This window comes from Cavia porcellus, unplaced genomic scaffold (genome assembly GCF_034190915.1).
Source record: "Cavia porcellus strain 051 isolate PalLab524CR breed Dunkin Hartley unplaced genomic scaffold, mCavPor4.1 scaffold_2, whole genome shotgun sequence".
In the NCBI taxonomy this organism is placed as follows: Eukaryota; Metazoa; Chordata; class Mammalia; order Rodentia; family Caviidae; genus Cavia; species Cavia porcellus.
In genome coordinates, this window is record NW_026947485.1 from 98,622,705 (window position 1) to 98,637,642 (window position 14,938).

Consider the following 14,938-nt stretch of genomic DNA (forward strand, 5'->3'; position numbering starts at 1 on the left):
CCCTTTTCTGGGGAGGGGTCTTGGCTGAGCTGTCTAACCTGGGGCTTGTATCTCTAAAATGGGTAAACACTTGTAGGGTCTGCTGCACAGAGGTCAGGGGCAAGAATTAAGTAATGAAAGGGTCCTAGAACTGAGAGTCACACAGATGTGATGCTCTCACAAGTCTTGTTTCTGAGTTCAGACTGCTCACTGGAGTGGAGCGAGGCTCAGCAAAGAAGCCCATAGTGTAGCCTCATGTAGGCAAGGTGGCTGCAATGTCCCTGTGCTCCCATCGGAGGTAAAAGGAGGGGCTAACAGAAGGCCCTCCTGCTTGGGATGGCAAGGGTTGCAGAAAGACTAAATGTGAACATGGAGGTCAGACATGACAGCCCTTACCTTCTCAGAGAAGCTGCAGAGAGACAGAAACTCAAATGATAACACAGGGATCAAAGTGGCTTCAAGGCCATACAATCCTAACTCCTGTAAATGAAAGAAAGCAGTTCCAGGTTGGCTGGGGCTATTTTGAAAATAAGTAAAGGGTCATGGTATCACACAAACTCTATTCTGTGTCAAGTTTTTAGCAGCTCTCCCCCACCTCCGCACTAGCTCCAGCCCCTTGACTTCATTACCAAGGAAGCACTAGTTCAAAGTAGGAGTCTCTGCTACTCACCCTGATGTACGGATCCTGGCCACAGTCATCCTCCTTCACATCTTTCAGTAAAAGAACCTTCATTGTGACCTGGAAGTTCTTGCGGGGGTACAGCTACAGAGCAAGGAAACAATCTTATTAGATCTCAAAGATGTCCTAAGCAGTGCTGCACGGGGACTCAGTACTAAAAGGAGGTTATCAACCTTTTGCTGAAGAGACCTGTCCTCTCCCACAATGACTTGGCTTTATGGCCATGCTCTTTCTGAAGAGGCCTGCTAATGATAAGGCCACAGGCGGGAGAGCATGTTAGCAGCTGATAGATCACTTGGAGAGGCAGATGAGAGTCACAAGTCCTATACCAAACAGTTACGGCTTACAGATGAGAAGTACAAATTCTAGGTTGCATCAATATGAGAAATGAACATCTTACATTTTAAAATGATAAGCAAATAAATATTTGCAATTCACGATAATTATACTAAGCAGCTTTGTTAAGCACATTAGGAAATACTTATATTGACCTTTCTACTTCTGAAATGATATAAATATTGACAAATGTAATGAGATATCTAACAGCCTGGAAAACAATTTTTTTTTTTTAAGGAGAAAAAGGAAAAAAACAGAAAAAGGTACAAGTAATACAAAATTTAAAAAATAAACAGTAAGAAATCACTAGTTAATAGATTGCATATTCTCATCTTAGAAATAGTTGTTCAAGTTACAAAATTGAATCATATAAAGTGGACTTTCAGGGGGCTGGGGATTTAGCTCAGCGGCATAAGCGCCTGCCTTGAAAGCAGGCAGTCGTGAGTTCGATCCCTGGTACCGATAAAAAGGAAAAAGACAAAAAAAAAAAAAAAAAAAGTGGACTTTCAAACAGAGAGAGTACAAACAGTTTTGTTCAATGACCCAAAAAAACTCAGTAATATGGTTATCTATCTTATACACTTAAACATATATGCAGTTATAACCTTTAGAGCACTTTCTTTTCTTTTCTTTTGTACAATGACAATTACACATTTTGGGTATTATTACTCCCACAGTCCTTATTACTTTTTTTGAAGAGAGTAAAACCAAATGCGACATATCAGAACAGAGTCAGTCAAATCAAAAGGATGGACGTAATAGATAATGTAAAAACAAAATATAAGGTGATCAACAATGGTTACCATACTGCCTCTTGCTATTTTAATAAGAATTGGCAGTTATAATAAAATTGAACTAAACAATAAAGAATAAAACCAAAGCATTGGAGACATTACAGGATTTTAAAAGAAAATAATAGTCAACCAGAATGGGCATCATAATGATTCTTATTGTCTTCACAGTTATGCCTATACTTTCGAACTTGGTACTATCAAGCAAAGCAGAATAGAGGAAAATCAGTCAAAACAAGATGGTGAGGGCAATACAGGATTTCAAATCAAGTTAATAGGAAATCAAAGTAGGTTACTATAATGTATCTTGCTATTTTTTATTTATTTTTCCCTTAATTAAAAAAATAAAAAGAAAAAAGTAAATAATTTTAAAAAAGGGGGATTGAGATAAAAGAAGGCATAACAACAGAACAGAACAGGTCAAATCATAACCATTTAAAATAGTGTTTCACCACAAGATATTCTGACATAAAAATAGTTACCATAGTGTCTCTTTCCTTGAAATCTTTGAGTATAACTTCTTATACTGTAGCACCAAACATATCAAGACACTATAAAACCATTCAAGAGAATGACATTACTACAGGGTATTTAGAACCAATTAACAGAAAATGAACAATGGCTTCTATATAAACTCCTTGTCTATAAAAGTTTTTGCTTATATTATCATATATAATAAAATACAATCAGATAGAACCTTTTAAGATCAATGGAGACAGAAGAATATAAGTTTGTTGGGACTTCAAAACAAGATGATACTAAATCAGCATTAGCTATTATGACATCTTGTTTTCTCCAAAAGAGCTGTTCCTACCATCCAATCTTCTCTGCCTCATTTCTGTTGAGCTCTTTTTCTGTCATTTGTTGTCATTTTGTCTTCTTCATTTCGTTTTCTGCTCCATTCATTGTGGCCGCTCTGCCACTGTTTCTGGAATCTTGGTATTTTCCTTTTTTAGACTATTCTGCAGTATTCTCTGTAGAGTTGAATTAGTGACTGCAAAATCCCCTAGTTCCTCTTTATCCTGGAAGCACCTTGTTTTTCCATCAATTTCTAGGGACAGTTGTGCAGGATATATCAATCTTGGCTGGAGGTTATTATCTTTCAAAGCTTGAATTATTTCCTCCCCACGCTCTTTGTGATTTGATGGTTTGTCCTGAGAAGTCTGCTGTAATTCTGATGGGTGTTCCCTTGTAAGTGATCTGTTTCTTGTCTCTGATGGCTTTTAATATTCTGTTCTTATATTGGATTTCTGGAATTTTGATTATTATATGCCTGGGTGTAGCTCTGTTTGGGTTGTAGGTGGCTGGAGTCCTGTATGCATATATCTGAGTATCTTTACCATTTGCCAAATTAGGGAAATTCTCTTGGATTATTTCTGTGAATAGCTTTTGTAGTCCATTTGTTTGTGTCCCCACTTCTTCTCTTATGTTCTTAATTCTTAAGTTATAGATCCTCTTCTCATCTTCTAGTTTTTGTATTGTTGCTGTTTGTTTTTTTGTTATTTTTAAGAAGTTTTTCATTTCAGGCTCCCATATTACAAATCTGCCCTCCAGTTCAGATAATCTGTCCTTAGTTTCTTTCAAGCTGTTATGCCAGTTTTCGATAAGAGTTTTTAGTTTCCTGGTAATCTCTTTGAACCTGCTTTACATATTCTATGTTTTCTCTATCTTCTCCATCCAACAATTCTCCCCTTTTTTTCTGTTCTTCCATTCCACCATCTGTTTTTTCTTGGGCGGTGCTTAGCATTTCTCTAACTATTCTGCTTATGTCTTGCTTCAGGTCATTAATAACTTCATTCCTGGAGCTGGGGATTTAGCTCAGCGGCATAAATGCCTTCTTTGCAAGTGTGCAGTCGTGAGTTCAATCCCTGGTACTGATAAAAATGAAAATGAAAAAGATAACTTCATTCCTGAACTCGTGTATGAGGCTCTGGAGGTAGCGCTTTATGTCTATTGGTGCCGTGTCTGCCATTGCATGTTTCTCAGCATTGAGGGCCGAGGACACTTTCTTGTTGCTCCCTCCCCATATTCTTTGTTCCTTATATTTAAGCGTGTATAGGAGGCCCAGCTTCCTTCCCTGTCGGCCACAGTCTGAATTGCGCTGGCTAGGTGTTCCCGCCCACCGCAGCTCACCAGGGAGACACAGACCTGGGCAGTCTATGCCGGGCCTGCCCCTCCAGGTCAACCTACCGAAGGCTTCACCACTAGGGTGCACCTCCAGGCTCTGGGACCTGAGTTGGGCTAGCCTATTGGGTCTCAGCCAGCAGCATCTTGCAGGCCAGGCATTCCCCACCAATCCCGCTTGAGAAGGGGATATGTGACTGAAGTCACTGCAGCATCTTGTTCTGGGAAGTCTGCTCGGTTTGAGTATGTCCTCCGCTGAAGCCTCCTTCTCTACGGAATGGTCCCGATCCGCTCACTCACTGAGGGTTGATGCAGGGCACCCGGCCAGTCCCGCTCCCAACTCCTTTTAACACTTCCCATTCTCCGAGCTTTTGTGCCTTGTAATTCAAATCACAGTTTCCAGTGGCCGGTCTCCAGCTTCCGTGCCGAGACCTGATCTATTCCTGCTGTATCACCAGGATTGCGTTTCCAGATGGTTTCTCTTAATTTAGTTCATTCCTGGGTTGGCAAAGAATATCCCCCCTTGCCTGGGACTTCCTGCCCAGCACCATGCCTGGATTTCAAGTACAGTTTCTCAGAGAGCCTCTGAGGCTGCTGCTATCTATCCACCATGTTCTTCTGGACTCCGGAAAACAATTTTTGACATGTATTTTAAAACCTTATATATTTTGTATTCTTTTTTCTTAGATTTCACTTTTAAGAATAAGTAAAAAGGTAGGCCGGTTCAATGGCAGAGGGTTATCAGAACTTATTAACATTAGTGCCATTAAAGTTGGTGTACCACCCCCCCCACTGCTAAATTTGACTGGCTTTAAAAAAAAAAAAAGAATAAGTAAAAAGGTAGTACTCTTAAACGTGTACAAAGATTAACATAAAAATGCTGATTTTGTCTTCTTTTAAAATTTTGTAGTAAGGATCAAACTCTCAACCTCACACTTTGCCAGGGAGGCACGTAAGCGGCAGAGTTATATCCCCAGCCAATTATCCTCTTTATAATTGCAAGTGACTGTGGACAATCTGAACTTCTAACAATGAGACAATCCTTAAATAAATCATGGCATGATGCTATGCTATTACATCATTAAAATATTCATAAATATCCCAACTGTATGGATAAGCTAAAAAAAAAACCACAGAATTCAAAGTAGTATGGTAATTACTATTTGAAAGACAAAGCACCAAACTATTAATAGCGTAGTTTATGCTACTCTACCCTCAATGTGCCCTAGATTGGCTTCAGGGAGTTTGGTATTTTGGAGGGCATTTTGTTGCCCTGTCTTTTGATGTTTTTATTATTTTGTTTGTTTGGTTTGGTTTGCTGTGTGCTGAGATTTGTAGCTGCTTATATTGGAAAGATCTTGTTGCTGGTCAGAGATCTTTTTAGTTGCTTTTCAGAGATGTACTTTAGATGTAGCCAACTGTAGTCCTTTGCCTCAGTCCCAAGATCTGACCAACTGGTTTAATTTGGGAGGGAGGAGGCAGTGTAATTAGTCAAACACTGAGTTCTCTGGGAATGTATTTTAGCATTGTTAATGTCACAAAGACAATCTGAGGGCAGGCTCACAGAGAAATAGCAGTGATTATACAACCCTGGTAATATCAAGCAAGTCGGCTACAGTAGTATCATCCAAAACAAACTGGATATTAAATACCACAAGAACCAATTATACACCATGCTTAACCCTAGAGAAGAAATCCACAATTATTGTGTAAACATTAAGACCACGCAGGTATTGACTTGTAGCTAATATGCATTAAATACAACAACTACATCTCTGTTAATGGTAAAAAAAAAAAAGTTTTACAGAGTTTACAGAGTTGACTAACAAGTGGTCAGTAAAGCTTTATGGTTATACTATTATAAAAGATACAGGGCATAGTGGAATGTAAGGGGAAAAATTTGAAACTTAAATTACATGATACGAGAAGGGAGAGAAGCAGTACAAAGGATCCTATTGGGGAGTACAAAGATTTTATAGAATTAGGTAAAGGTCAGAGAAAAAAAATGGATCAGAAAAAGATCAAAGAAAGGAATTAAGAAAGAAGATAAAATAAAAACAAACAGGGAAAGAAAACCACAGAAGACATAAATTTCTCCGTGATTTTTAAATGTGTGGTTTTCTTCTGGGATCTACAATTTTGGGGAAATGTACAAGTAAGGAAGGGTCCCTGCTTACACTGGTAGATAAAGGCAGTCAGACCCCAGAGCCATGCTGGATGCAGGCACCAGCCAGCAGTAGGATCAGGAAGAGGGGCCAATGCAACAACTTTCAAATCTGAGCAATTCTGGCTGAGCTTGGTCCTTGGCCATGGGCCTTGGTTCAGGGCCTGTGTCCCGTAGCTCAAATACCACAGGGGTCTCTTTGCAGCCTGACTGGTTCCCTGACCACAGCTGTCTCCTACCCAGTCTCTGTGGTAATGTAACACTAGGAGCTCTCAAGTGAGGCTGTTTAGTGATTGCTGTGTCGCGAGTTCAAACAATCAGCCTTCCCCAGAGTGGTGTCTGACCAGTGGTGCACTCTCTCCAGGGATATGGTGGGTGCATGGACAAGAGACCCTCATCAGCTGATGTCTACGAAGGACTTACGTGGGAGCGGAATTCCACGCTCTCCTTGCAGCTCACAACACCAATCTGTTCCACTGCTGTGTTTGTCTCTGGAGTCCCCAGCATTCACATTATACACTCAGTCTCCCTTTCCCATGTGCTGTGAGCCAGGAGTCGGGGAGAATGTGCAGATTGACCCTTTCCTTTTCTATGTTGTGTTGTCTCTGATTTTTCTGTAGGTTTTAATTTTCCTGTGAGATCCTTTGTTTGCTGGGGACCTACTCTCCATTTTCTTGCCCAATTTGTTATTTTCCAGCGTCTGGATCCCAAATCTCAGAAGGCTGGGATTTGCTTATCACTCACCATTTCCCTGGAAGCCCTGGGAACAATTATTTTTATGTCACCTTGGTCAGGCTAGTTCCTGTTACTAATATGGGTGCTGTTGTGAAGGTAGGTATTTTGGAAATGTGATCAAGCATGTTGTCATCAGGGTTTTGTGAGGAAGATTATCCTAGATAATCTGTATAGGCCTGAAGAAGAGCAGAGCATAGCAGAAGCTCCCCTGGGAAAGAGATTCCACTGGTGGACATGCAGCTTTGACCCCAACTGAAGCACAGCCCACCCTTCTTGTGGGTTAGTAGATCTGGACGGGCCTTGCCAGCCCCCAGTCTGCACATGCCAATTCCTTTCAATAAATGTCATGTATATCTCTTCTGGTTCTTCCTGCTGCAGCTGTGACTAGTACACCTTCCAATGGGAGCTCAGTGAATATGGTATATCACAAATGTCAAGGAAAACTTGGCATTTCCTGCTGCAGCATAAATTCTAGGACTCACAGAGCAAGCAATTAATGTGATTAATGGGCTGAAGCATGATGCTGGAGGGAGCAGGTCAATCTGTGAAATCAGAGCGCTACTCAGACCATTCTCTTGCCTCCACCATGGTTCCAGGCTCTGGCATACACATCCCTGTGATTTCAAAGGGTCTCTCTCATACAAGTGTTTCTAGTTTCTCAGGTATTGACACCAAACCCCTTGAGCTGGAATTTCCCTCACGGAGCTTAGGTCTGTATTAATTCCTGGAGGATGTATGTGATAATTTCAGGTACTAAGAAGTACTAAAGGGTTATATGGCAGACTGACAGGGCTTATGCTAGATAGTTACCCTTAGATCTCTCTGGGGCAGTGACCTCTGAGTTAAGCTTTAAATGATAATAGCAGTGAAAAGAAATGCTCGAGTGTCCTCAGGAGAGAAGCACAGTGTGGCCTAAGTGTATGGATAAGGCAGACTGGATTTCACGAGAATCTTTTGAAAAGTGTCAGCCACGTCAGTGACAGGATCCTCGCTTTAGAAACAACACAGGTTTTAGCAACAAGAACTGTGGGAGCAATGAAACCCAAAATGTGTAATAGTCACTGTACAAAAGAGAGGAAAAGAAAGTGCTCTAAACTATATAACTGCATGTATATTTAAAAGTATAAGATAGAAAATGATATCACAGAGTTTTATTGGATCATTGAACAGAACTGTTTGCAGTATCATTGTTGGAATGTCCACTCTACAAGCTTTAATTTTGTGACTTGAACAATTATTTCTAAGATGGCAATATGTAATCCATTAACTAGTGATTTCCTACTGCGCATTTTTTTATTCTGTAAACCTGTATAACTTGTACCCCTTCACTGTTTTTTTTTCTTTCTTTTCTTTTCTCCTTAAATAAAAATTAAAAAAAAAAAAAAAAAAAAAAAAAAAAAAAAAAAAAAAAAAAAGAAACAACACAGGTTTCAATAGCCAAGGGTGGACAGGACTCCAAGGGCCACAGCAAACTAGGCGGATGAGAATTGTGGTGGCAGTACTGATAGGCAAGCAGGGTATGACAAAACTAGCTGGGGAAGTTGGTGTGACCTGTTAACTGTAAGACTTCTTACCACAACTGAGAAGATTCTCAGTAGGAGACCTGACCTCAGCCTGAGGTGTGGGTTCCCAGCACTGCGTCTCAGAACCCATATGTAGAAGTTCTCTCAGGTTTCCTTGCATTTTGGACAGCCTAAAAGAGAGGCACAAGAAGAACTTGTTGGGCTGGGGATTTAGCTCAGCAGCATAAGCGCCTGCCTTAAAAGTGTGTGGTCATGAGTTTAATCCCTGGTACCGATTTAAAAAAAAAAAAAAAAAAAGGCATAGAAGAACTTGCTGTTGTGGTTTTTCCCCGATAGCTCACCCTGCGTCCTTATCTTGCTTTTTCCTTTTACTCCACCCAAGCTCTCTGCACAGTGCTAATTTCTCCCCTACTCTTCACTTCTACTTTCCTAAATAAACTCTGCCACTGCTTTTCCCTCATTTTATTCAATTCTTTGTTCAAGATGAGAAGAACCTGCAACTAAACTCCAGGACAGAACCCAGGAATGTTTAGTTCCTGATAAGAGCACTGGCGTAAGTAAATACGTGGCTGGATGACAGATTCACACTGAGGGCAGAGCTATTGGCACTTACAGAATTCTGGGTGAAACTACTGCTCACAGCTTAGCTTGAAATGGTTGGGACCAGGCTGAAAACAAATGTATTTTTTTTTTTTTAAACCTTGAACATTGTAGGCTTATCTCATTTACTCTTCTCATTTGATCAACAAATATTTACAGAATAGTAACTGTAGTAGGCATGAAGCATACAATATAATCCCAGCATCATGATATTCATGGTTATTTTGCAAAGCTGTAAACACAAAAACATAGTATTGGGTGGTATTAAGTCTCCTCCACTTCCCATGGTGCTGGGGATTAAGCCCAGGACACTCTACCACTGAGCTACACTCCCAACTCCTATAAATTTTATTTTAAGACAAGTTCTCCATAAGTTACCCGGGCTGGCCTTGAACCTGTGATCCTCCTGCCTCAGCCTCCCGAGTACCTACGATTATAAGCATGCACCACTGTATCTGATTGGAGGCAGTGAGTCGTATGAAAGAAAAATCCAAATGCAGAGGAAACATGTGAAAGCATACTTCCAAATCTTCTTTGGACCGGCAGGGATGGCATAGATGGCCAGCTGCCTCCAAATTCCTCTCTTCCTTCTTGCTCATCAGAATGGAACCCCTCACTGTTAACTGGGTACTTTTGCCTAAAATAAAACTGTGTAGCTAGAATTGACCAGTGACTCGCTTCTAGCTTCATATCCACTGCTCATTTAGATGTATCAGGTAGCTGAACCTACATCATAACAAAGACATGGTGAGAGGTGTCCTTGAGGAAGTGATGCTTAGATGCTGACTCAAAGTCGGAGCAAAAGGTAGCACAACTGCAGAAGCTCTGAGGAGGGTCTGTCTAAGGAATGGATTTATGTCTGACAGCTGGTAAGTGCAAGGCAGAGTGGTGAGAGATGGGGCAGGCAGGGGTGCGAATACTGCGTCTCTTATGGGTCACGTTTGGGAGTTTGAATCTTAATGGGAAGCTTCTTGTTTATGGACTTAACTGGTCTTTTCACTTCTGCTTGCCCTTTTATGCTCAATGTCTTTATGGAGATAATGGAAGGTAGGTAGTGTGGTAACACAGGGTTAAGGGGTGAGGGATCAGGGCTCTGGTCCCAGCTTTATTATTCACCATGGTGTGATCTTCTTTTCTCCCATATTAAATGGAAAAAACTTCTAACAAACCATAGGGCTGTTGAGTATCTCAGAGATAAAAATGATAGCTAACACACTTAGCATTTCCTAACTACCAGGATTTCCATGCAGTAAATCCATGAGGTTTATAGGGAAGCTGAGGTGTATGGAGGATGACACCCATCCAAAGTCCAGAACTGCTAAGTTCTGGGACTATAGACACCCTGGCTCTAAATTCTGTGCTCTCAATTTCTCTTGCTATATGCTGACACATACATTTTTGCATACAACTTTTGGGAAAATAGAAGTATGACAATATAAAGCATCACTACAGTACAAAATAGTGAAACCATACAAACATGTGAAAGCATTGTCAGTCTATCCACTGAGAACAGAAAAATACTCTTGAGTTCTATTCTGATTGTCTTAGGTAATAAAACCAGTGGTAGCATAAAGCTGGGTTCCTTGATGGTAATTGTTGAAGAGTGCTCACAAGTGCTGCACACCCAACAGATAAAATCAAATTACTCCCCTCCTTCCTCTCTGCCACCACTGAAAGCAGCTCCAAGTGTAACAGAACCACCGCTGATGGTGCTTTGTCACACTCACTCCCATATCACGGGCAAGAAAGAAACTGATAAGCATGCACAGACAATCAGGTGAATGCAGTATGTTTGGGGAAGAGGCTGGTAGAGGGAATTTGCACAAGGGGCCCAGGCCTGGGTTCTGGTCTAGCTTGCTCCTCCCTTAGCTTTAGTTTTATAGCTCTAAAACAGACTGGAGGCCTCTTATCTGCTGGCTTTTTGGAGGGGCTTTTCTTTTCCGTAGCAGGTGTTTAGTAAATACATGCTTACACTGTGGGAAAACATTTCTAAATTTACCTACTATCTTTGAAAAAGGAATAATCACTTTTCCTTAAAAAAAAATTATATAGAAATGAGTGACTGCATTAAAGACATTCTGCTGGTAAAAAAGAACTAGGCCTTAAACCAACACATATACCCTGTGTCTTGCTGCTTTGAGTATTAGCAATAACAGCAGTCATCCTTTAACCGAGTGCTAACTATTCTACTTAGTTCGTGTGTTAGGGTTCTCAAGAGAAACAAAACCAACAGGATATACCTATTGTCTACAAAGAAATTCATTACGTGGTAGTGGTTCACATGATCACTGAGGCTGAAGTGTCTCAGGGACTACCATCTGTAAGCTAGTGATAAAAAATAAAAAATAAAGTAAAATTCTGAAATGCCTTGAATTTAATTATAAAGAGGTTGGGAAAGTAATAAGGAAAATTAGTCAGTTCATATCGGCTAAAACCAATACACTATTCTACATTCCTAAATGTTAAAACCTTGACTTAAAACCCCAGCTGCTGCCATGGTCTTCTGTTTATTTAAGTTTTGCGAACTACTAACCTCAACTAATCCAGAACCAAAAAGTGGTTCTTATGGACTGTCCTATTTCAAAAACTTTCCCAATTCATGTTATGCTGCCCGTCCTATTTATAGTCAATGTAGGTCAACATAAACAGCTGATGCTTTCCTTTCTCCACATTTTCATTATAAAAATTCTCTTGGCTTTTAGGTCGAGCAGACAATTTTCCAATTATTATCTAGCCTTGTTGCTGGTAACTGTAGAACTTGCTCTAAGGACTACCCCTTTTTGGCTCCATAAACTCTTTATTTCAGAGAGTCCTTGATCTCAATATTTTTGGTTTAACACCAGAGACACAGGAAAGCTAGTGGTATAGTATGAAGAGCTGGAAGCTGCTAGTATACAGTCCAGGTTTAAAGACCTGTGAATGAGGAGTACCAGGTACTCCTGTAAGGAGTGCAGGTAAGGGGCAGAAAGTGTAAATCCTATCCTTCTCTTCCATTTTTTTGCACTAAGGTTTTCAGTGGACCAGATAATGCCCACTGCTTTAACTTCACTGTATATGGATTCAAATGCTAATCTCTTCTTAGAATACTGTCAGACATACTCTGAAACATTTAACCACACATCTGGGCACGATGAAGCTGACACAAAACATCAACTATCCTCTGGGCTAAGCACTTTATGTGCAAGATTGCAGTCCTCTTTCAAGACTGCATGGTAGGTATTTTTCTTTTTTCTTTTTATTCTTACAAGATGGGAAATCAAGGCTCCTGTAGGGTTTGAGTAACTTGCTCAAGGTTATGTAGCATTTTAAGTGGCAGCACAGAATCTGAATTCAAGTCTGAAGCCCATGTTTATTCTCCTCACCACTCATTATCACCTCTCTGCCTTTAAGATAAATGCTGTGCTAAAGAGAACTGAGCCAGTGGTAATCAGTCTAGTCTCTAAGTTCCCTGGGATCAGTATTATCTTCTCTTTTCTTTGTGTTTTACTTATTTTTTTTGAGGCAGAATTTTGCTATGTAGCCCAGACTGGCCTGGAATTGGAGTCATTTTACCTCAGCCTCTAAAGTGCTGAGATTATAGGCATGTGACACCAGCACATACTACATTTCTTTGAAACAGGCATGCACTACCATTGCCTGTCATGTATTTTCTTGACCATCAAAACCATGGCTGGGTCATTTGCTTACACTTGCTAAATTCACATCATGACTAGGAATTCAACATTAGGAACTATCTGAGGGCACAATGAAATACTTTTCCTTTCTTGGCAAAGACTGTGGGAAAGACTCATTCAAAGACTGACAAACTACAAAAAAGCACAGTGCCTGAAAAAACTAAAAACAGAATTAACTTCCAGTTCCAATACCTTGTTAAAAATAAATAAATAAATAAAAATAAAAAAAAAAACAGAATTAACCATATGATCCAGCTGTTTCACTTCTGGATGTATATCTCAAATAACTGAGAGCAGGGTTTGAAGATACATTTATGCACTTAGGTTTGCTGCAGTATTATTTACAACTGAAATGTGTAAGCAAATCAAATATTCATTGACAAATAATTCATCAGTATTGTTCAGCCAAGGATGGAAATCCTTACACGTGAACACTCCTTTAAGAGGGGATGGGGATTTAGCTCAGCGGCATAAGCACCTGTCTTGCAAGCAGGCACTCGTGAGTTCGATCCCTGGTATCGATAAAAACGAAAAAGACCAAAAAAAAAAAAAAAAAATCACTAACACTCCTTTAAGATTCCACCTATATAGGCTGGGGATTTAGCTCAGCAGCATAAGTGCCTGCCTTGCAAGCAGGTAGTCATGAGTTTGATCCCTGGTATCCATAAAAAAAAAAAAATTCCACCTACATAATTCTAGAGTGGTTTCCAGTTTGTGCAGGTGTGAGAAGAGGGTGGGCAGGGGGGTTACAGTGAGTAGTTTTTTTTTTTTTTTTGCAAGAGAAAAAGTGCTGAGATGGATGACGGTATAATACTGCGAATGTATTTATGTTACTGAGCTATATACTTAAAAGTTTGAGTAAAATGGTAAAATTTGTGGTATATATATATGTATATATATATATGATTTTTTTCAATAGAAATATATAAAGAAATAGCAAAGAAATGGTGAAGAAATGACCCATGATGTCTCAATGACATATTTGTACAGTGCTTTGAGTCTCTTTCTCCTAATCTTAGCCTTTTGATAGGTATTCATTACAAGGACATATTTTGCACAGTTGTAGGACTTGGTATGGCTACTCTAAGCCATACCAACAGTGTGGAGCTCTGATTAAGTAGTGTAATATCTATGGCATGGATAGCAGAGAACACCATCATGGGGACTCAGAGTCACCTGATTCTCAAGCCTCCTGATAAAGCTTCACTTGTGAAGAGATCATCAGGCTTCTGCTTAAACCTCTCCAGCAACGACTACCTAACTACTAAAGGCAGCTCATTCTGTTTTGCTTTGTTATTCTTTTACATTAAAAAGTAAATTTTTATTTATTATTTTAAAGAGGATAAAACACAATAAAACCAATCAAAAGAAACCAGTGGAAGAGGTACAGGCCTCAAAACATTATGAAATCAACAAATCAAACATCCGACCCATTACTTTTACACGAATAATGATGGGAAACCAGAGATCTCCCTCTCAGAAAGCTGATGTTTTCCCTAATGATCTTCTTTCTAAGTAACAGCCTTTACATCAAAATGAGTAGTCTGTGGGATAACCTAACTGGTAGATCCTATTTACGCAGTGCAGGCTTTATCAATCAAAATATTTCTAGTAAAAATGCAGAACTCCAGCTTCTGGCAACCCTGGAGCAGTACTTTCACTTGACCACGGCTCAAGGCAACTGAGGCATACACTTTCCTGTGTCTCACAGCCTCCCTTCAATAACCCTCTCAAAACAGGCTCAGGCCTTTACTTTAGACTATTGTATTCCCCACCTCTAAAACACGGAAAATCTCTATGACTAAAAAAAAAAAAAAAAAAAAAAAACAAACAAACAAAAAAAAAAAAACTCTTAAGAGCCTCGTAAAGACCGGTGCTAATCTGCGCGGGCACTAGCTGACATTCGAACTGGGACCAGATCAGAGTCACGGCCTCACTATGTCACTTATCGCTAGAGCCCTGAACGTCGGGAACCCAGGCTGTGCATGCTGGACATTGAGCATAGACACCTACCTCGCGGGACTGAAGGGGCCCCAAAGGGCTAAGAAGCGGGACCTTGCCCTGCACGACGCTCCGCAACGTCGAGAGGCGGGATCTTGCAGTCCCAGAGAAAACGCTGCAGGGGAATGACAATAGAATTGGCCCCCACCACCAAAGTGCTCAACTGCAGGACAACACACTACATCCCACCCCAGGAAGTTCAGAGCTGGTGCCCACTTCTGGGACTCAGCACAGTGCATTGGTGGGCGATTGCGCATGCGCACCGACATCTACGCGCCGGAAGGAAGCCGGTTAGGTGGATCAAACCACTGTGTGAAGTGGGGGAGACGTGG

General features: G+C 40.4%; 1 protein-coding gene across 7 annotated transcripts in view; it reads right to left on the minus strand.

The window, feature by feature from the left end:
- Uros (uroporphyrinogen III synthase) overlaps positions 1-14,862 on the minus strand; it is a 41,121-nt gene extending 26,259 nt beyond the window's left edge. Inside the window, exons 1-4 of one of the 7 annotated variants that reach the window (XM_003479616.5) lie at positions 14,619-14,855; positions 8,383-8,501; positions 650-742; positions 376-459 (exon numbers count right to left, since the gene is read on the minus strand). In XM_003479616.5, coding sequence (XP_003479664.1) covers positions 376-459; positions 650-712 — 147 coding nt within the window. In that variant the 5' untranslated portion in view covers positions 713-742; positions 8,383-8,501; positions 14,619-14,855. Of the gene's footprint in view, positions 1-375; positions 460-649; positions 814-8,382; positions 8,502-14,618 lie in introns of those variants that run through there. The other 6 variants (XR_010046275.1, XM_063244911.1, XM_013143620.3 and 3 more) reach the window with 6 other exon arrangements.
- Between the last annotated feature and the right edge of the window lie 76 nt (positions 14,863-14,938).